The following is a 21,247-nucleotide window of genomic DNA, read 5'->3' on the forward strand; positions in this document are numbered from 1 at the left end:
TTTTCAGAGGTTAGTGATACTTTTCTCTACGGTATCGGTACGATAAGCTCAAATGACATGAGTCAAGGGGGTTTTCCCTACATGATAACATCATCAGGAGGTGGAAAAGAACTCGCATGAGGTCTAAAAAATGAAAGTGCTCGTGGTGTTAAAGCAGAAATGCAAAAATCTCTGCATGCTGCGTCACTTTTCTACGACTTTATGTGAATCATTTTTCCATCGTGTGAGTTCATTTCCTCTCCTGACGGGACATAATACCTGTTATAACAGGTAACGAGAGATTATGGCACAGTCATAAGATAAATGCTCAGTGACAAAATCTTTGTTCTAAGGCAAGTACAGCTAGTTTTGTAAAATGCATCCCCCCTCCCCCGGTCCAAAATTGACAATCATGACTATAAAACAACGAGGATGAGTTGCTCCTGCAATAACAACAAGGAAGGATCTTTAACGGGTATTTTGAATAAGTAAAAAAAGGTAGATTGATCAAATGGCATACGGGTAGCGAGAATCTGCCAGTGCTGTGATTGTACAGGAGTGAATAAGTGTAGGTTCTGACTAGTTTACAATGCAAGTGCCTAAGCTTTTTATTTTATTTATTTTTTTTACAAACTCCTTTTCTCCCCCTGAGACCCCAAAACAAGTATATAGTCAAATTATAGACAAAGCAAACATTAAATTTTCATCACCAACACTACCACAAAGATATCCAAACAATATGCAGTTTTCAGCTTTGGCACAGGCTGCTGATAAGTGGAGATTTTGCTGGGTTTGTCTTGTTGCTCTTGTACTGATATTGGCGTGTCCATCTGTCTGTCCGTCCGTCCGTTTGTCTGTCTGTCTGCCCACCCGTTGAACCTGAGCTTTTTCCCATTGAACCCTAATATGCTATAGATGCCTATGAATCAACAATATACTGTACATATGGACACAATCATGAGTTTTCTCTCCATATAAACAGTGCTAATACAAACACACACATTAAAACACGTCCTCTGCAAAAGTCCAAGACATTTTGGCATTTGTCTTTTTTCTTAATGGCTTCTGGCTTTCTTTTCAAAAATTGGTAAATATACAACGGGCCTTGTACTCTTGGTTGTAGAGTCCCATTGGCAAAGCCCTTGTTCAGTATTCGCCATACTGGGATGCGTGTACACAGCCTGTGGAAGTGTAGGCATAGCACCAACAATAAAGCAAACGTTGTCTTTTGCTGCCCCCGTTTTGGTGGGGTTTGAGACTGACATCTGAAGTGAGTCCAACAGACCTGCTGGTGAACTGCGCAATAACCCGTTCCACCAACCTGTCCATCTCGTGCCACATCTCAAATGTAGACCGAACCATCGGCTGAGGGACTGCAGAGGGCCACCAACGCTCTGAGACGGCCACGGTGAATGATTGGCTGGCTTGGGTAACCGGGGCAGTAAAGGGTGATATCGTCAGTACAGGTTGTCGGGCGGAATGGTGAGAATGAAGGGAGGGAAGGAGGGATGGATGGACGAGTAGTCGGATGGACGTTCAGCCCGAATTTGTCTCGCAGCTTCTCCTTCGTGGGCCTCGTCCACCTCAGGGCCCGTTCTCGTTGTAGTGGAGGGAGATGGGCCGCTCGCGCTGCACGGTGGGCATGTAGGGCCAGTTGTAGCTGGAGCCCGACAGCAGCATGTCGCGAAGCAGTGTCTCGATGGGCGTCTTGCCCACCAGGCGAACGAAAAACAGCTGCTCGATGACCGGAGAGGAGACGATGCGCAGGGAGGGCAGACGGAGGAGGAGACGTCCGAAGCGGTTGGGCTGGCTGGGGTACTGGTTCCTTACGTACTCCTCCAGGGCGCACTGGGACTTCTCCTGGATGCTCTCCACATGGGCAACATCTGACAGCCCCATAGCATCTAGAGGGAAGGAAGGGAATATAAAAGATTTATAGTTTATCAGAGAATCAAACAGAATCCTTATTGTTGAGTCTGAAATGAACCTGCAGGGACATTAACAGAATCTACAAAATATGAGCAAAAACTAGTCTTTTAATGTTCGCTTGTTACCACAAATCACATTTGGACACATGCATGTAGCCGCCTGCCTTATGTTTTACAGGTGAAGAGAGGAATTTGGGTGTAAAAATACTCAAAAATTTCTGAAACGTAACAAAGGATAAGAACGATCAGCACCGGGACACAGGATGAGCACAGCCGCAGTGGAAATGTAAGTTCGAGAAGTCGTGGCTTGTGATGTGAAAAGAGGCTGATTCGGGATCGGTAACACCAACAACCGAGGGACGCTGAGCGCATAAAGATGTCGTCACACTTGGTGAGAGAGGGCAAAAAAAATATCTTATGGAGCGTCATCGACTGTAGAACACATGGGACCAATGACAAACTGTCACGTTTGTATTTGTTCCCTCTGACCTGTGAGCAGGTTGAAAGTGTGCAGTCTGTTAGCTGAAGCTCAGACGGTGCAGAAATTTCACTTAAGAATCCAGACGCTCAGTCGGCGCCTCGGTGTGAAGTCTTGACCTGATACTGCACACGGGCTTTAAATCTCATCCAGCTGATTGAAGGAGATAAATGAGAAAGACGACACAGAGGAGCAATAAAACGTAATGAAGAGCTGACGGTTTATTTTTCCGTTCACATTCCTCCAGCCGGAGAAATCTTGCTCAAACTTGGGGAAATCGAGGTTGTCACTGCCGAGATACGTATCTGATACACCCCTGTGGTCTGCGTTCACAGCACACTGCAGCGCTCCCTCTCCCCGCAGCTGGAGGTCATGTTCTGCCTCCCGCCTCCTCACACCTCCCCTCCCGCCGGCCCCCGCCTTGGCAACAGTCTCTCACGGCCGAGAGAGAGTGTGTGACGCTGCGCGCGATACTTTTCACACCCTCTGTGTTCAGGGGAGAGCACGGGGGATTTAGCAAAGGAGGTCAGAGATGTGTGAACTCAAAACAAAGGCGCATTTTATTGTGCTCCGCCGCAGACCGTACGTTCAGGGGTAGCGCCCTCTGACTCTGCCCGCTGCGTGAACCCTCATTTGGAAGACAGGTTTTCGATGAGGGCAATTTCTTCTCCAGCACGTTCTTTTAGGCTAAAAGCGCCAGCCCGTACGTTTTAACCTGTCACCTTGCATCGCAGGTCCCCTTTGTCATCTCACGCTTTGATCTGATCCCTGTGTAAACTCTGCCCTGCTGGGCATCAGTTCTGCACAACAAAAAAAAATGTAATTTACCTCTTATTTTAATTGAGTGTGTCAACCGCTCCACACCCCCAGCGGCCACTATTCCCATCACTCTGAGTGAATAATTGTTCCCGCTTCGGCTGTATTTCCCTCCACTTGGGGGGCGGATGGACTGCTTTTCTGTTGAGCGCCATTTTGGGTCCTGCGTGACAAGGCAGTCACTGCCTGTTTGGGATTAGCGAAGCTGTCTATGTGACTGAAACCACTTCGCGTGCCGAAGCGACAGCTCTGTGGGCGCCCTTCCACGCCAAGCGCCGTGTTCTTTTGTCTGATCCTTGGGCACACACCGGGTCAGTAGGGGTGAGGGATCAGGGTGGCAGGACTGAGATGCCCGTTCTCTGATGCGGCTTGATGGGACTGGGCTTCACAGGGGGAGCGGAGGGAGGGGACTCAGAGGGAGGTGAGAGACGATTGGTGTTTGTCTGAGCTTGTTAGCTCACCCTACCAGGTCTGCAAGAGTCAGGTTTATGAACGGGTCTGTCTAGTGTGTGCATGTCTGTCTCCATTAAAGTCAAGTTCCTGCATCACGTTTCTCTAACTGTATTGTCTTCTTTTCACAAGATGTGCAGTTTTTTGTGTGTGTACATGTGGGTACATCTGCCCGCACTCAGGGAAGTCACATGGGATGCTCAGGGCTACAGGGGTTATGTAGGTCATGGTCGGGGCTGTGGCGAATCCTCCGTCTCACTGGATCCCAGCATACATAATTCAACTCCCGTTGTGGGGGCAGGGGTCCCGGGGCCTGGGCTGGGCTTGGGGTTGGGTCTGGGGAGCGTAGGGAGGAGGGGTGGATGACTGGTTTCAATAATAGATGGGCTCATGAGGGAGAGATGGCTGGAAGAAAGCAGGGAAGAGAAGGCAGAGGTGGATCCACAGCCACCCACATATATGGAGGAGAGACGCGAGGTACATGCAGAGTGAATCTGACAAGCAATGCGAGGGAGAAAAGAGGGAAAATGCACTAAAAAAAACATTCACCAGAGACATCTCAGTGTTGGCTTCTTCACCATCCGTTTCCCCCTGGGTCACAAAGCATGATCTCTCAGTGAAATATCCCAGATGTGACAGTATTTTGGCTGGCACTGGAGCCCAGTGACTGTTGGGATAAACCTCAACGGGGTTTGTATATAAGCACTATCAAAACAATGATCTTCTCATGGGTTTCCTCACAATGTAAAACCATTCTATTTTGATTCAATCTCATCTGCAGCTCAGTGGGGAGTGCAACACGGTCAGGGTGTCAGGCTCAAGTGCTCTCCTCCTTTAAAGAGCTTTACATGCAAATGACCATAAAAAGACAATCTATGCGAGCACGGAGGAATTTTCATTGTCCAAATCCCACTGACTATAATCTACTGAGCTGAGAGACATTACCACAATCATTAAAGACATACAGTAAGATCACAGGCACGTTAACTAAATGTCATAAAGAAGCAGTTTTAGCAGATCATAACATTTAATAATAATGTAATCTTCTAAATGTAAAGACTTTAATTTTTAATGATTTTAATTCAATGTGTGATGTGAGTTATATGTAGTTTTTGTTCAGTGTATAAAACAGGAGAGAAGATTGCTGAAATGTCTGTTTCACCGCTCCAAGTACCGTCACAGCACAGAAAGACGCACATAAAAATCCAAGCAGTTGGTGGCTTGACGAGGTTTTCGCAAACAACGGTTCCCTTGACCACAGTGAGCTGAACTAAACATGCCACGGCCTGGCTGAGGGCTGCGCTGGATTTATAATATAAGACAAATGAGAGCATCACTGCAAAATGAAAAGTCATAATCGTGACGAGCCAAAATTGTGACTCAAAACAAAATTTGATTAACTGCCCATTCCTAAAATGAAGAAGTGATTTACTCACTGTATCATCGGTCAATGTACAACATTAAAAAAAAAAAAAATCTAAATACAACCAAGCGAAGGAGCAGTGAGATAAATGCAAAGGTAAAAGCTTTAAGTGAGGCACAAGCAGCTGCTCACAGGGGCATTAATGGGCTTTTACAGTATGAGACAGCGATCAAATTACAGTCAGATTCATGGAGGGCAGAGACCATGACTGACTGGTGGGAGCAGCATTTACATATGGAGCCAATGAGACAATATCTGCTGCAGCGTTGGAGGTCACGTCTCGGGCAGGCTCGGTGGAGGTGAAAAGGTTGAGGGTTAAATACAGTTGAAATCTGGTGTCTGTGAGCTCAAGCCGGATTGCAACACAGCAGAGGGAAGAAGTATTTCTTGGCACTTAGACCGCATGAGTAACTTCTTATTCAACAGTTAAATCATCGAATAATCGTCAAAATGTACAATCAGGGACAGGATTCGGGTCTCTGTTGGTCTGTGTGTCATACAGTGGTTGGCTCCTTTCACAGCAGACAAAAACGGCCGCTTGCAGGACGTCTTGGCAGACCGAGACATGCATTTCATTTCTTCTTGTGCGTGTTTCACCTTGTGCTGCTGCAGCTTTTATGCTAATTTAATGGCATCCAGTTCAAACTTGAGACCGTCATGTTAAATTGCCATCAGGCGCAGGTCTGCAAGGAGTTTCTGTTAAAAAATGTTCTTTGAGCCAAAACGCTTCTGAGTATTTCCATGTCTCCTTGCAGCAGCAACACCTCTACATAACATGGCAACGGCACGATAAGGCAACAAACTCCCCTTAATTTCTATATTTCTGTATTTCAAATAAATATTTATCTGTATCTTTTATTTATCATTCGATTCAATGGTGTACTCGCCCTGATAAATAAGTAATTTTTCTACCTGTGGGGGTTTTCCACGGCTATGTTTAGATGCAAAGACTGACCCACCCATTAGTGGTTTCTCTAGCTCAGGTTAAGCTGTTTATCTGTACTTTGATGGCCTGTGATCAAGTGTTCTCGCTGGCAAGGACAAACCAATTAAGAAAATGTTCCAGTGCCAACGGAAGTCAGCACACCCGCCTGCTAATTCCTCCCTTTAGGCCTGAGCATAGTAAAGTCACTCACAGGGGAAAGGTGATGTTTTTGTTGACAAGGATCTACCCATAATCCTCCCTGAGTCTGAGTTTAAGTAGAAGGAAAAAACAAGTCAAAGACTTTTTCCTGAATCTTAAATATTCGTCCCTCAGCTGATTTTTTTGGTTGACAGATCCACAATCTTTCTGCTGCTTATACGACACATTCAAACTCACCGGAAGTGAAGAGCACGATGGACTTGAGGCAGGAATATTCAGCCGTGTCGACCTGCAGCGCCTTCAGCTTCTCCACCTGCTCCTGGAAGACGCGGATGTGGTCCATGAAGGCCACCACGCGCTCTGCTGACATGGGCGACGCGTGCAGGCCCGCCGCTGCCAACAGAGGGGCCACATGGAGCGGCATGGAGCACTGGGCGGCGTTGAGGACGAAGAGCTCGCTCCATGACATGCGCAACAGCGCCACCTAGGATAGAGTTGGCGTAGAGTGCTTTTTACAGGAGGGAAACTAGTTGGGCTCCTGCTCGTCTGTCAGCAGAATATTTAAAAATATAAAATCAGATTTAAATCTTGTGAATTAAACTCCAAAACTAGAAAACTATTCTCGCATAATGAGCCAAATTCTAATTCAATCACACAAATACACATTCGTCATAAGTGTGACGTGAGATGCTTTGAACAGCCAATAATCCAAACCAGCATTAGAGATGGTCAGAATCTGCTCGCATTATCAACAAACACGTCGGACAGGAGGGTCATTCATGCACAGATTCACCCCAACAAGAGATACATTCATCTGCTGAAGGAAGCAGGAAGCACACACAAAGCAGGCACATGGAATAAAGCTCACAGAGAGCGCCTGTCAAAAGCTGATTGGAAGGAAGAATCAATGTGATGAAGTGTTTATTGTTAGTTTTAAAGGTCATAAAGATTACAAGAGGATGTGGCACGCTGTGTTATGACAGGAAGAAATATGCTTTTAATATGAGGTGAACTTAACAGCTAACAATTCACAGCTAAACGGCGTCATAATGAGTTCAGTGCCAATTAGCATTGCTCGTCTTCTTTAAGACAATCAGCACTTTGGTATACAGAGTCAAATTCAAGAGCAAATAAAGAAGCTACAAAGTGCTCCAGAGCTGCACAATGATCGAATGATTCGTTACAAGAAGCAGTCTTTTGGTAGCAGGTCGAAAATCATCATAAGACACCAAAAGTAGGTTTATAGAAAAGACTGAACTACTGGTTCAATACCAAAGAGAGAGGAAGGACGGATATATTCCACATGCTGACATGACGCTAATGATATATTAATGACATGGTGCAGCTATAGCTCGACATATTTGCGATGACTATGTCTGCCCAAGGTGCATGTGAATATTTATAGGTCAGACGATTACTCCGTGCCAAGATTTTACAGCTGGTATAAATCTGCACATGCAGGATTGATGTCACCTCTATACATATTGAATGTCATGAGCGCCTGTTTCTGCATTGGGTGAGCAGAACAGATTCTGGTTTAAAAGAAAAAGAGTCCATTTTCAATTACTTGCAGGCTCAATTCTTTTTTCAAAATGTAAGCAGAGGGCGAGATGTCATGTGAAAAGTGATGAAAGGGTGGTCTTTCATTGGATTACAGCTTTTCTTTTGGTTTGGATTAGGTGGAACAGTGGAATTGAGTTATGTTTGTGGCATCAAGTCCTTTTGACTGGCTTTACATTTTCTATAAAAGTTGACAGGAACTGAAAAATGTGATGCAAAAAAGTTAACGTGTTCCAAATGTTGTGTTTTGGTATATTATATATTGTATATGTGGACAGATTTTTTTAACATCTTGATGCTAACTTTGGAAACCAAAAGCCAATCCCCCCTCAGTATATTCTCTTTGCAATGCTTTATTCAAGGAACAATTCAACATTTTTGTAAATTTACCGTCGCAGAGAGTCAGATGATCTCTTTAAATATGAAGCTACAGGCAGCAGGTAAATAGCTTAGCTTAGCACAAAGACTGGAAACACGGGGAAACAGCGGCAGAAGCTCCAGGAAGTCACTGTGTCACCCAAGAAATAATCTGTCAGATGATGCCTAATATGATTTATTATTATTGTTATTGTTACCTTTGTAGAGATCCAGGCAAACTGTTTCCCCCTGTTTCCAGTCTTTATGCTAAGCTAAGCTAACTGGCTGTGGGCCTAACTCTCACCAAGAAAACACAGAAGAGCATTTCCCAAAATGTCACACTGATCCTTTAAAGTTGCTGGTTGGACGTTTGAATGCAAACTGCAGTCAGGCATCAAAGTGGCCGACTCACCTGGTCCATGAGCTGCAGGTCAGGGAAGAAAGGGATGTTCTTGGCCCACTCAACAGCGCTGAAGAGCAGCCTGGCCGCCAGCTCGCAGATGTTCTCAATGCCCATCAGGTTGTTTCCCTGCATGCACTGGGCCCCATAGCGAGATGTGGGGTAGGGCTCTGCACGCAGCAACAGAGAAATGAAGCCGGACAGGTAGGGCTGGCTGTTGTACGGGTCGGTGCCGTTGGTCAGGTACTGTCCTGGGCTGCTCTGGGAGTTTGACGTACGTCCTCGTTGTACAGCTGACGGAGAACAAGACAGATGAGGATACGAATTCAGCAGCGTAAGTCTGAAATTTTAAGCAACGAATGTTTTTTCCTCTTTGACTTAAAAGCCTGCAGGAGAAACAGAAGGGGCAGAGGAGATGAAGACAGAGAAGAAAGAGTGAAATTAGGCATGTCAAACGTGTTGGGTGGGGGGCTGCAAAACGAGGTCAAAGGGGGTGAAAAGTGTGGAGACTGGAACATTTCTCCGACTCTTAAATATGTCAGCGCTCGTCTTTTCGGCGGAGCGGTGGAAAGTGGCCGGGCCAAGGCCACTCTGCACTGCTGTTGTGCATCAATGAGTAATGACAAGCAGCAGCTGGTAAAGATATAACACTTCTTCACACCTACATATGTTATGCACCGGCATGCATGCACACGTACATGCATGCACCACACATGAACACATACGGTAACATCTCCCCCCCTCCCTCTCCTGGCAAATGGCTCAGCCTGAGGCGAAAAGGGCACGCAGAGGCCAAGTGCTCGCACACACACACACACACACACAGACACACACACAAATGCCCAACCCCCCTGAGGAGGGATGATGATGCAGCCAGTGCTCAAAGGCCCATTTGGAAAACACCTGTTCAGTCATCCCCACTGTCTGACTAATAACTCCATCTACTGTTACACAGAGAGAGAGAGGCAATGAGAATGCAAAGGGGGGGCCACATGAGAGGGAAAAAATGAGGTAAAAGGGTGAAATGGCAAGATAAGGTGGAGAAGGAGAGTGTGAGAGGTGATAAGTTGAGAGAAGGGAGATTGAGGGCAGGAGGAAGGGAGGAAGGGAGAAAAGGTGCAGAGTTCAATACGTTTGCATATGGCCTGAGATGAGGCGTCAGATAGAGAGCGGGGGTTTACATAAAGGGACAGGTGGAGGCGGGAGGTGGAGAGAGGGGTGAAAGAAAAGGGAGAAGGAGGGGGTTTGGAAAATGCTTTTCAACTGTGCATCACCTGTCGCCTCGCACACAGCAGCTGTGTCAATCGAACGCAGAGTGACACGTCTGAAAGACGAGAGGTCAAATCACTCAAGAGCGCTATAAAAATGCCTTTAATTCTCGTCTGTCCTCCGAGCAGAAAAAATACCTCTGCACAAAAGGTGTTGACCTCAGACTACTAGTTTTCCCTGCAAACTTGTGTCAACCCGTGTTCCCGGAAAAGAATGCGGTCTCCTTTGGCAAACAGCGCGGTCTCGCTCCGCTAAGCTATGAAGAGGTGTTGCATGTCACAAAGACGTTGCACAATGGGACATTCCTCGTCACTCGCACTACAGCAACTCTTGTCTGGCTTTGCAAAGGACGGCTGTCAGATTAGCCACACGTGTCTGTCTCTGCTGGATTTCACAAACCCGGAGAAAATAAAACACCGCTTTGAGCAGCGGGGGGCGAAAGCAGCCCCACTGCTGGGCGCTGCACTTTCCGCAAAGATTACCTGGTCAAACACGTTTTCATCCGCTTCGAGAGTGAAGTGAATATCTGCTTATTCTGAATTTAGTGCAGCAACATGATTCAAACAAGCTGTTTCAGGAGCAACTAAAGACTGAGAAAGATGTGGAACGCTCCAAAAACACCTGTTTGGATCATTCCACAGGTAAACAGTTCACTGGTAACAGGTGATAGCATCATGATTGGGTATAAAAGGGGCATCCTGGGAAGGCTCAGTCGTTCACAGGTGAGGATGGAGCGAGGTTCACCACTTTGTGAACACATGATTGCATCAGTAATCACAGCTCGTTTGGAAATTTCTGTTTTTATTTATGTTTTACACACAGCATCTGAAAATTACAAAGTACTGTTTAACTCTGTTTTATGATCAGGCGCCACTGAGTTAAGGTTCGATTACCTTTAGGCAAGGAAACATCTTGGTTAGGGTTGGGGAAAACATTGTGGTTTGGGTTTAAATATACACTTAGTCACGCTTAGAAGACCTTTGTTGCTGTGGTTAGATTGATAAACTGGTGGTTAAGCTCACCGAACGATTGTGGTCATGGTTAAAGACACGTGGACTGTCGGTGTTTAAATCTGCTGTTTTGTTGGGAGGACTAACCAACCGCCTCCTTACGCAGATTTTGTGGCTCTGTAGTAACGTCACCGAACGTCCTACTTTGCTCACGACGGACAACAGTCACAATGTCTGCTCCCGCAAGAGCGCTTTGTCACTTGATCTTGAGCACATGTCGTTTCGGGACACATGCTGAAAGGACTGATTCTGTCATTTTCTTTGGGAGGACAGTCTCAAAAGACTCTTCCCTGACTGTCCATATCTAAGTCAGAGCACTTCCATAACCTAAAACTGTCACTCTGCCCTGGCTTGTTAATGTGCTTCATCTTAAAAAGAAAAAAAAAACAACTATGCTACAGGGGTGATCAACCTGCTTTCCACTTCTTTTGGACTCCTCGTTGAAAAGTTATAAACCACATCCTCCCTGCCTTTCGTGCAGAATTCATTAAAAATTCACCAAAATTCAGCGTTCAAAAAATTCGTTCTGTTGGGACTCAGCCGCTTTTCATGTCTCTGATATGTGAATTCACAGCTATTAATTTGCTCTCACGTCGATTAGCGGTTAATCCTGCAGATGGCGGCGAATCTGCTTGATCCACTTGACTTTTCAAAAGCCTCATTGTGGGGGGGTCACTCGTGGCTGAGAGGCAGAGCACTTGAGCACTTCTGACGGAGACACATCACTCTCTGTTTTTCCTCGCCTACAGCTGGCTGACGAGACGGAGGGAGAGAGAGGAGGAAGAGGGAGCGAGGGGCCATTATGGAAAGGTCCAAAGGAATAGAGAGAAAGACAGACAAGTGTAGAGACAGAGAGATGTCGTATCTTGACGTAGAGGAGGGCAGCAAGAGAGCGAGGGAGACAGAAATGACATTAGAGAGAAACAGATGCCTGAGGATAGAAAAAGGGAAACCAGGGTCAGACGCACAGAGATAGAGAATAAAGGGGGGGATGGGAGCATAGAGTTCAATTTGGGAGTCTGCCATAAGCCGTTTCCTGCTTTTTAATTGGTGCTTAGCCTCAGCTAATGACTGAATTTATCACCTGACAATAAAAAGTAGACAAATTAACAATGCAGTTATTCTTCTAGGCAAATCATATCAAATTTAGGGCAGAAAAAGCACTAAAAAAGAAATCCCTAAAACCCCAAACAAAACAGCATCCCGTGTAGGTAGGGCGTAAAATGAGGGCATGAGAACGAGGGAGAGGAGGAAAAGCACATGCAAACAGAGGTACCATGGGACATTTCAGCTGCGACTCTCAAAATGCCACTTCAGCAAATGGCAGCTGGCAGAGTGCACAGTTCGCTGCCTGGCTGCCCTGGATTAGCCTCTGGGTCAGACTGTTAGTGGAATTACAGCAGCTAAATACAATTAAGGCCTATCAACATTTGGACTAAAAGGTCACGGTGCCAGGGCAACACAGACGCATTATAGATTTGGCTCAGTCGAACAGTTGCGTTTAATAAGTAGCTTTTCCATTTCCAAAGCTTCCACTGGCGAAGGAAAAATAAACACGTTACCCGACTTGAACCTGAACGCGTCTCCACATCACATTCGGCCACTGCTGTGTGTCTGTCTGTGAGAGGGCGCCGAGAATATCAAAACACATGGTTGTGAAGCTGAAAACAGCTGTTTTATTCGCTGAAAAAACATCTGGAAGGTAAAAAAGAGGCAGAATTTTACATGCTTCACTGTGTTTGGGTACATGTGTGTGTCACTGCAAGCCTATGCAAATGCCCACAGGTGTGATCCAGCTCTCGTGGTTTTGTTTGGGCCCTGAACTTTGACCTGCAGGTCAGAGCTCTGCAGCAGATAGAGATCAGAAAGGAACTAATGTGTAAACCAGGAGAGAGTTTGAGATAAAGAGACAAGCAGTGTGATGTTAGGCAAGTCTGCATCATGTGAATACCTGCAGTAACTTTAGTGCAAAGCTCACGTTGCTGGTATGTTTTTACTCTGAAATACTCATATGTGAGCTCACACTGCTCCATGGGTCATCAGACTGTTACTAAGCTACACTACAGAAACCACACATGAGCCATAACTGTGAGATCTACAGCCTGTTTGAGTCCAGTATTTGTCCCTTTGTGTGCTGTTGTGCAACAGCAGACTCTCATGATACACCAAGTTCTTCCTCTGTTTAATCTCCAAAAACATTTTGTGCTGCCAGAAAAAGAAACCAAAATGTTCAAATCAATCAATGTTCACATCAGACAGCAGCCAGACGCCAGCTTCCAACGCATTCAAGCTGCTATAATCAACATTTCTGCATCAAAAACAGATCACATGCATGTGAAAGAGGTCGCAGTGACTAACCTTAAGAGAATTAACACGCGACCCTTTACCTCTTTACCTCTTTACCTCTTTGATTCACTGCCTTCCAAAAAGCTTCGAAAACCCGCCGTGCTCCATCTGCTCAGCACCGCACAGAGTTAGCCACTAGCTGGTCAACATAGCGGAGCGTTCAACAGCTAAAACTCCATTATGAGCGAGAGGAAAGCAAAGGATGGATGCGAATAAAGTGTTTGCTAACAAGTTTGCCATAGCAATCGTTTAAGGAGATGTCAGCGATGTGTTCACAGCAGGGCTGCGACAGTGTGAGCTTTTCAATACTGTAGATAAAGAAACCTACATGCTCTGATAGCCGTCAGTTTCCATACGTTCCTAGTTTACTGCTGTTCTCGGCGCCCCCAAGTGGTCAAAAAAAATCAGCTGCTGGAGGTTTAAAGCTACTGCAGCGATGTGTTGTAGCGGTTGCTGATATAAAAGCGACCTCTTGAGAAAACGCTGAAATTGTAGCATTAAATGCATGTTTAATGGTGCAGAAGGTGCACACGATAAAAGCGACGTTAAAGCTGCAGAAATTGCTAGCTGCTGCACCCCACCCCCCCACCCCTGACGGAAAACAAACCATTTTAAAAAACAGATAAACAGAACAAAGCCGCTTGGACGCCCTGCCTTCACGTCTGCTGAGAAATTATTGACAAGCAGCCATCTGCACACATCCGAAGGAGGCCCGGCGCTCCGGTTGGGTGTCGAACATGAAAGAGCAGAGGTATGCGGCCGCCGTGAGAGGCACAGCAGAGCGAGAGTGCAGGGAAACCGGAGGCAGTGCGGTGACACAGACAGAGAGAGACAGACACATGGAGGGCAGAGGAGCTTTGCGTGAGGAAGTTTGGTTGCTTTGCTGTGTGGATGCCGTCGCCTCAGTCTCTCTCTCTCTCTCAGACTTTGACGAGGCAGTTCCTGCATTAATTAGTAAACCCAACGCACCCCGTCCTCAGCGACCCTGATTCACGCTAACCTTATTTACACTTAGACACCTCCCCCTCTTTATTTACCACACAGGGGGTCACGGGAGGACTGAGTTCATATCATCTATGCGTCACTCTGGGCATATGAGTGTTTTTTATTTGTCACTTTTCAGTGTTTTCAATTATCAGGTTTTGAAAGGTGCTTCTAAACCAGTTTTTGTGCCGGAGCCTTCGTGACTTTACCAAATATTTTCCCCAGTGAGACAGAGGATACATTTAAAGGGCCAGTTCACCCAAAAGATATATTCCCACTTATCACTAGTGTATGTAGCCACGCATATATTAATGGGTTCGTGTATCATCCGCCACTGAGATTTCTGCTACCACACCAGTACAGTGGAGGTGAATTGATTTATTTCAGAGGCTTTTCCACCTGACAAGAATGATTTTTAAAAAAATAAATGAATTTCACACCAAAAACACCCACTTGCCCATTTAATCTTAGCATTACTCAGCCAAGCTTTCTGTTGTACTGGGGACAAAACTCAAAAACATAGCGGGAAACATCAAGGGGCTAAATGGGGAAATACATTTTTTTTAATAGCAGAATTTGGGTGAAATGGCTCTTTAATAATATAATAATGGTCAGAGAGGAGCCTGCATTATATTAGAAGTGGAACACATGACTGGGCAAGATCCCATATTTATTAAAATGTCAGTATAGAGCTGCTGATTCCAGACGAGGACTGATAAGAAGAGTCTGTTGAGGCTTCATTTTCATTCACTGCTGTCGTAACTACAACACTTCCACTCAGAGATCACAGATAAGATCATCAGCTTGATGCCTAAAATATAAATGTGCTCAGAGTGCTATATGAGAGAGCTAATGTGTGGCAGGCTGAAGGAGAAGCCCTGCTGGGGGGGTTAAATGTTAAATGACGGTGACTGACAAATGCTGTGTGTGTTATTACAAGTGACCCGAGTCACGCAATAACAGGTTGGGCTACTTAAGTCACCAGCGGTCCAGAGCAGTCAGCGGGCAGGAGTGATTGACTGATCACGCCTGAGAAGGTCACACTACTGTACGTTTACCTTTGTCACACCAGTCATACTGCGGGCCGTGCAGAAAAATGCATAACCTTGTTATATCGCGAGCTGAAGCCTCCTCACCTTGATGTGTCCAAAAGCATTAAAAACCAGCATCACTCACATGCCTTTATTCAATATTAAAGTTAGCCTTGGAGTGCTTTAATGGAAGCTGGCCAGAACTGAACAATATGTCAGTGGGAGCCATTTTCCTCTGAGAGCCGTGTGATAACGACTTAGCCTACGAGTGTGCTAACAGGGGTTGAGTGTTTGAATTTGTCAATAGCTAAATGAGAGGGATAAGAAAAGGTCTGCAGAGCCAAAGCAGGCCAGACTGCAGTGTTTTGGTGTTAAACTGCCCGCTGTTACAAGCCCACTGTGGAGGGCGGATTAGTCAATACATGCTGTCTGTTAGACTTTAGTGCACCAGTGGGGTATTTACTCACTGCAGAGGCCCCGGCCGGTTCACACATTTGGACTTTGACTCGAGCCTGTGTGTTATTAATGTTTTAGTTTTGGTTGACCTATATTTTCCGCTGCTGTTGGTAGTTTGTCAGGGAGCAATATGGGTCAGCAGCCTTCCCACTACGCGTGTTGAATGTGGGCATTAACAGATCCCTGCGCTCCAAACGGATGCTGAGACTGTTTACTATCACTACACTGCCGACTCTGCCGCCTGCGTGGATTTCAGGGTGCTCAGAGCCGCACAGGTGCATTTTCAAGAACAACAGACGGGATGACATGTGCGTGCATGCACAGTAAACTACCACACATGCGTTTTTCGGCCCTCGGTGAAGTCAGCAGCTCGTCCTTGTGGGCCGTTTCAAAATTAAAACATTCACTCCAGTTCAAAGGAGCTGTCAGGCTGATTCTCTCTGCCTCTCCGCTTGCTATTCAGCCCAGAAACGACGCTGACAGAGAAACAAGCCGAGTTTCTGTGTAGCTGCGTGGCGAGACAATGACACTAACCCTGCCAAGGTTTCAGGGCTTTGACTCCGACTGAGGCCAGCACAGAAATGTTTGCTGTCACGGCGCTGAAAGGTGCTCGCGATAAAAGTCTCCAACAAATGATATTATGTTCAACGCAGCAGTGTGCCGAAAGAGGTCAAACGTCCCCTTTGGGATAAAAAAAAGAGAGAGAGACTTCAAAGCGAAGAAGTTCTAAATGTGACGCGGCCCACTCATGAAACTTTCAGCCGGTCTCCTCAGGAAGCTGAATATTAATTCAGCCTAAGCAGAAAAGTCACGCAGCTGTGTTACTGATATTAAACGACACTGTAATTTTTCATAACTCAAACACAACTTTCTCTTGCTGATTTCCTGTATGAGGAAACGGTGGAAGGAGCACATTTAACCACCAGCAGGGACAGCTTTGGACTTAATCTGTGAAGAAAACCAGTCAACACGCACAAATAATCATCATAACAACGTGTTCCGTCACACACTTTCTCTCAGACGTCGTGGAGATGTGAAGTACATTATGACCTATATGCAACCATAGAGTACTTTTCAAAGTAAGTAAAAAGGCTTCTAAATAATTAAAGGCATGCCCAACTCTTTTAGCTCAACAAGCTGCACTTTCACCTGAGCCTCATCCAGATCTTCCCTTTTATTTTGACAGTGTCTTTTCAGTAACTTTGTGAATATCGTTGGAAATGGAAATATTAAATGCATATTTCACCTGGATCATAACTGAGAAAATGTGTCCCCTCGCCAAACCTCAGGTGAACCTGTTGAATAATGTAGCGTGAAGCATGACTTATGTATGACCTCAGGGGAGGACGAGCGGCTGTGCGCTTTAACAGTCCTGCCACTTTTCGGCTGACACCCCCAATCTTTGCATTCAAGGATGCAGCAGTGTTTAATTTACTGTAGATGTCCCAATAAAATAATGATGGCAGCATTTGTCTCAGATATTCATGAATATTTATGTACAGACTAATATTCACATGTTTATTTGTTGTGATTTCTACCTCCTACAATCAATGGGAGTTATGATTAAATAACTGAATGCAGACAGCTGAACATCTGCGGTTTACTTAATTTAAACTGTGAATATGTAAAAATTATGATTATTATTTTCTCAGCCGCTCATTTAACACTATTTATAATAATTAATTCTGTTTTTTAAGTCTTTACTTTTTCAAATTGTCACGTGTCTTCACAAAAATTGTCCTAAGTAGACAAATGATCTGATAAACAGAAGTCAGCCGACAAAGAGGATTTAAGGACACCGTTTAATCCCGCTGACCTCAAATGCACCAACAGATGAGCTCAGCCAATGTAAGTTGACCTGCTGCACATTTAAGCCGTTTGCACACAACTATAAGCCTGCACTGCAAAAAGAGAGAAGTCATCAGGCTGGAGTTTCAAATCTTATTTTCTTTTATAATTTATACTCTTTTCAGCTCTTTCTTTCAGGGACTTCCCTCAGTCATCTGAAACTATCTGGACTTATCAAGAACATGAGGAACATTTTTGGATTCAGGGATTGAACTGAAAGAAAGTTAAAAACAATTTCTGGCAAATTTATTTATTTATTTATTTATTTTCTTTATTTTAATAAAATTAAGACTGGATGAGTTTGTATTTTTTGCAGTGCAGACTAGTCTACAGCCATAAGCACGGCATCATAATGTTAAACCATCTAAAAAGCAAGAGTAATTCCTTTTTTTTTTTTTTAATGGCGTTTAAGCCATCCAGCGTCTCATAAACAATATGCAGCCCTCAAGCCTGTAAGATGGGCCCTGCAGTAAAATTTATTTTTAACCAAACATTTACTGATAAAACTGAATGTTGGGAACTTTTCTCTTTCCTGGTCTAAAAGGATCCGCTGCTGGAAAAGAAGTGACTCTTTGAGATTGCAAACCAACGTTTCATGTGTTTCACTGAGCGTTAATTTGGCTCTATGGGGAAAAAAGACTAATGAGACGAGATGATTGGGATAGAAACTACGCTGGTAAAAGACAAAAACATCTCTATTTTTACGGATTGGTCTGCTTAAATATATAAAGTTTAATTTACGTCCCGTTACCAGACGGGGTCGGACGGTTATTTTTTGCAGTAAAGACGCTGCTGCGCGTCAGGAGATTTCCTCTCGGTCATTCAGGCGGAAAGGAGCGCGACCGAGTCGGTGTGGCTTGCGGGTATTTTACATGAGGTAAGACTGTGAACAGTGCGTACACGCGCACGCACACACACACACACAGAGACAGGGAGGAATAGCTGTGCACTCTCAGGAACCCTTGAGGGATCATCTCATCCCGGGCTCTGAGGAGGATGGGTATTTCCACCGTCTGCGTGTTTACATTCTGGCTCAGGCGGAGAACAAAGGGCGGCGGCGGGGTCGTTGAGGAGACACTGCCCTTCAACATCCCCTGCCGAAGTGTCCTTGAGCAAGACTCGCTGAGACGCTGCTGCTGTTGACCCTATTCTGTCCTCTGAGGGGATATGAAAGGACGCAGACTTTTGAGGGTAACTGGAGCAGGTGAAACACACTTTTTTTGGCACCAATGAGAAATGTAGAGCCTTATTGTCCGTGGATCACCTGCGTTACATTTCCCAAATATATTACACACAAAACAAAAATGTCTCTCGTTGCCTTTTTATAATAAAAACTCTAAATGATGATTTTATGGCTAATATATCCAAAGTGCATACACAACCACGAAAAATGGAAGCCATGTTTAAAGCTGCCCACACAGATGTTTAAAGAAAGAACTTTTGGCTCCATTTGGTTCACAATTTAAAATATGCGCCATCGCAGCTCCCATGAATGGGATGCCGCTGCTGAATGATAATTAATAAGGGAGGCGCTCCTCTTTGGCACTAACTGACCCGTTGTTAATCCAACACAATACAACAAATGTAGCGGCATCCTCTTATAGCGGCTCTGGGTGTCGGTGAGCAAACAGCATAATTAAAACAGAGGGACAAAGGAGGGATTTCACAGCACACCAGGGTGAATGGTTTAGATTTGGTAAATGAATGTGAAATAAGCATTGTGGTGGCGCAGGTGGTGACTGATTATTTACCCATAACAACAGTGGCTGAGGTATAAACTGTATTCGGCTTTTAGCTCAACAGGCATCCCAAAACATGACGCATATTTTACGCACAAAACCTCTGGCCCTTTTTTAGGCTGACATTTGAGATGACAAATTAGAAAAACTATAAGAGTGTCATGTTTAGTCTTAACTGTATTATATTCCAGAGAAAACCTGCCAAGGTGGAGAAATAGACCAAATCTGTGTCCAGAATTTTCTTACACGTTTTCATTCTTTTAAAAAAAAAAAAAAAAAAAAAAAAAAAAAAAAAAAAAAAAGGACAAAATCTGCCCTTTTACACTTCGCTGCAAAAGGTGTTGTTTTCAGAAAAGCAATAAAATAAGAGGAACAGGGTTGGAAACGAGAGTGCGAGCCGATGTGAGGAGTTAGTCACATGTGTCAAACTGTAAAATCTTTTACGGTTGAGTTCCACACTTAATGGCCTGTTGGTATTGATATTTCACGTGAGCAACACCGCGCACAACTTTACGCACAGAAACGCGTTTAGTAAACAAATATCTCTGATGCCACAATCTCACACTGACATCCATCACACACCCACAGCACAGCTCTCTGGCCTGGCCTTACCTTCTCTCCTCATGCCCACTTTGAGGCACTTCTTCAGCCGGCAGTACTGACACTGGTTCCGGTGGTGCTGGTCGATGGGACAGTCTCGGTTCCCCCGGCAGGTGTAAGAGAGGTTCCGCCTCACCGAGCGCTTAAAGAAGCTTTTGCATCCCTCGCAGGTGAACTGGCCGTAATGCTTCCCACTGGACTTGTCCCCGCACACCATGCAGTCCACGTTAGGGATCTTGTCCCCGGAAAGTGCGTCGTTCCCCGGGGTGGAACCGTTGGGAGTCCCCGGTGCCCCGCCGGGCTCCTGGCCGCAAATCTGGAGCTGCGACCCCGGATCTGCCGAAATGTTATCTGTCCACTGGTTTACTACCATTGCCATGCTATCCCCAAACACTTTGGTCTTCGTTTAAATCACAGAAGGAGAATCAGACTGAGTGATACAGATCCGTCCTGACGTCTTGGCAGACGAGGGAGGGCGAAAAGGCGCTTCCCACTTCCTCCAGAGGTCAATCTCAGCTTATCTGATCTTATTTATTTAAATGGCTTTTCTATATTACCGAGTTCTCTCTGTAAACATCTATCAAAGTTTACAGCAACAGCGAGGTATCAACATGATCGATGCATAAGCGTGTAGCCTACAACTCCCGGTGTTCCTCGCTGCGCAGCAATCCATAAACACGTTGTTCTCCTGAGTGTAACCTCTTGGAAAAGTCAGTCCAATAAGTCAGCGTGCGGGCGGCAAAAAACACACTGGATACACTGGAATCTTACTTCTTGCTCGCCTTTTAGATTTTGAAAGAGGGCAAATGGCACAGAATATATCAGACAACGATATTTCGCCTCTCAGCCGGACGCTCCAGTCTATCCCACGCTCATTACCGCGTTTAGATTCGCTCAAGATCAATTCTGCCTCCTGAATGACAAGCTTGACTCTGTACTGACCACGTTTCGTGTTATTCGGTGGAGCGTTTGTTTAGTCCCAGCAAGCTCCTGGAACCAGCAGAAAGCGCAGTCCCGAGGAGTCGGCGATCCGCGTTCCTCTTGTTCTTGCGCGCCGCGAGGAGGTTTTGGAAAGCGACGTCAGAGCGCGGTATTTATTTACCCAACAGACAGCCGAAATATCCGCGGTAATCGTCTGTGTAGGAGAGATTAAACAGAGAGAGAGAGCGCGCAGAACAACCTTCGCCGCTCGAGTGTGTCGCTTCACCCTCCGACCGCGCGTCGCTCCTCTGAGAGTCAAAGCTACAATTTGGGGAAAGTGTCACAGGCAGGCTGCCTCGTACGGCTGCCCCCCTGGCGGCGCTCCATATACGGTCATAACTGCCAAATAAGGGCAAATCCCCTCCCCTCAGCGGGAGAGGTGGAAAAAGAAGGGCCGGTCGTGATTGGTCCCAAAAGTCTGTTAAAAAGTAAGGCGCGTTTTGATTGGACGGTGGGCGATTAGGACGGATTTGACAGACAGGAGCGGTTGTTGCGATACAAGTACTTT

The 21,247-nt window shown here is 45.5% G+C and overlaps 1 protein-coding gene across 1 annotated transcript; it reads right to left on the minus strand.

Annotated features, from left to right (window-relative positions):
- Positions 1–836: 836 nt before the first annotated feature.
- nr2f5 (nuclear receptor subfamily 2, group F, member 5) lies at positions 837–20,954 on the minus strand. Its single transcript, XM_070966714.1, has 4 exons — positions 19,771–20,954; positions 8,488–8,768; positions 6,396–6,642; positions 837–1,883 (listed from the first exon to the last, which is right to left on the minus strand). The coding sequence occupies exons 1-4, from the start codon at positions 20,135–20,137 to the stop codon at positions 1,564–1,566; spliced, it is 1,215 nt and encodes a 404-aa protein (XP_070822815.1). The 5' UTR covers positions 20,138–20,954; the 3' UTR covers positions 837–1,563.
- Positions 20,955–21,247: the final 293 nt, after the last annotated feature.

The sequence above is a fragment of the Chaetodon trifascialis genome, chromosome 7 (assembly GCF_039877785.1).
Source record: "Chaetodon trifascialis isolate fChaTrf1 chromosome 7, fChaTrf1.hap1, whole genome shotgun sequence".
In the NCBI taxonomy this organism is placed as follows: domain Eukaryota; kingdom Metazoa; phylum Chordata; class Actinopteri; order Chaetodontiformes; family Chaetodontidae; genus Chaetodon; species Chaetodon trifascialis.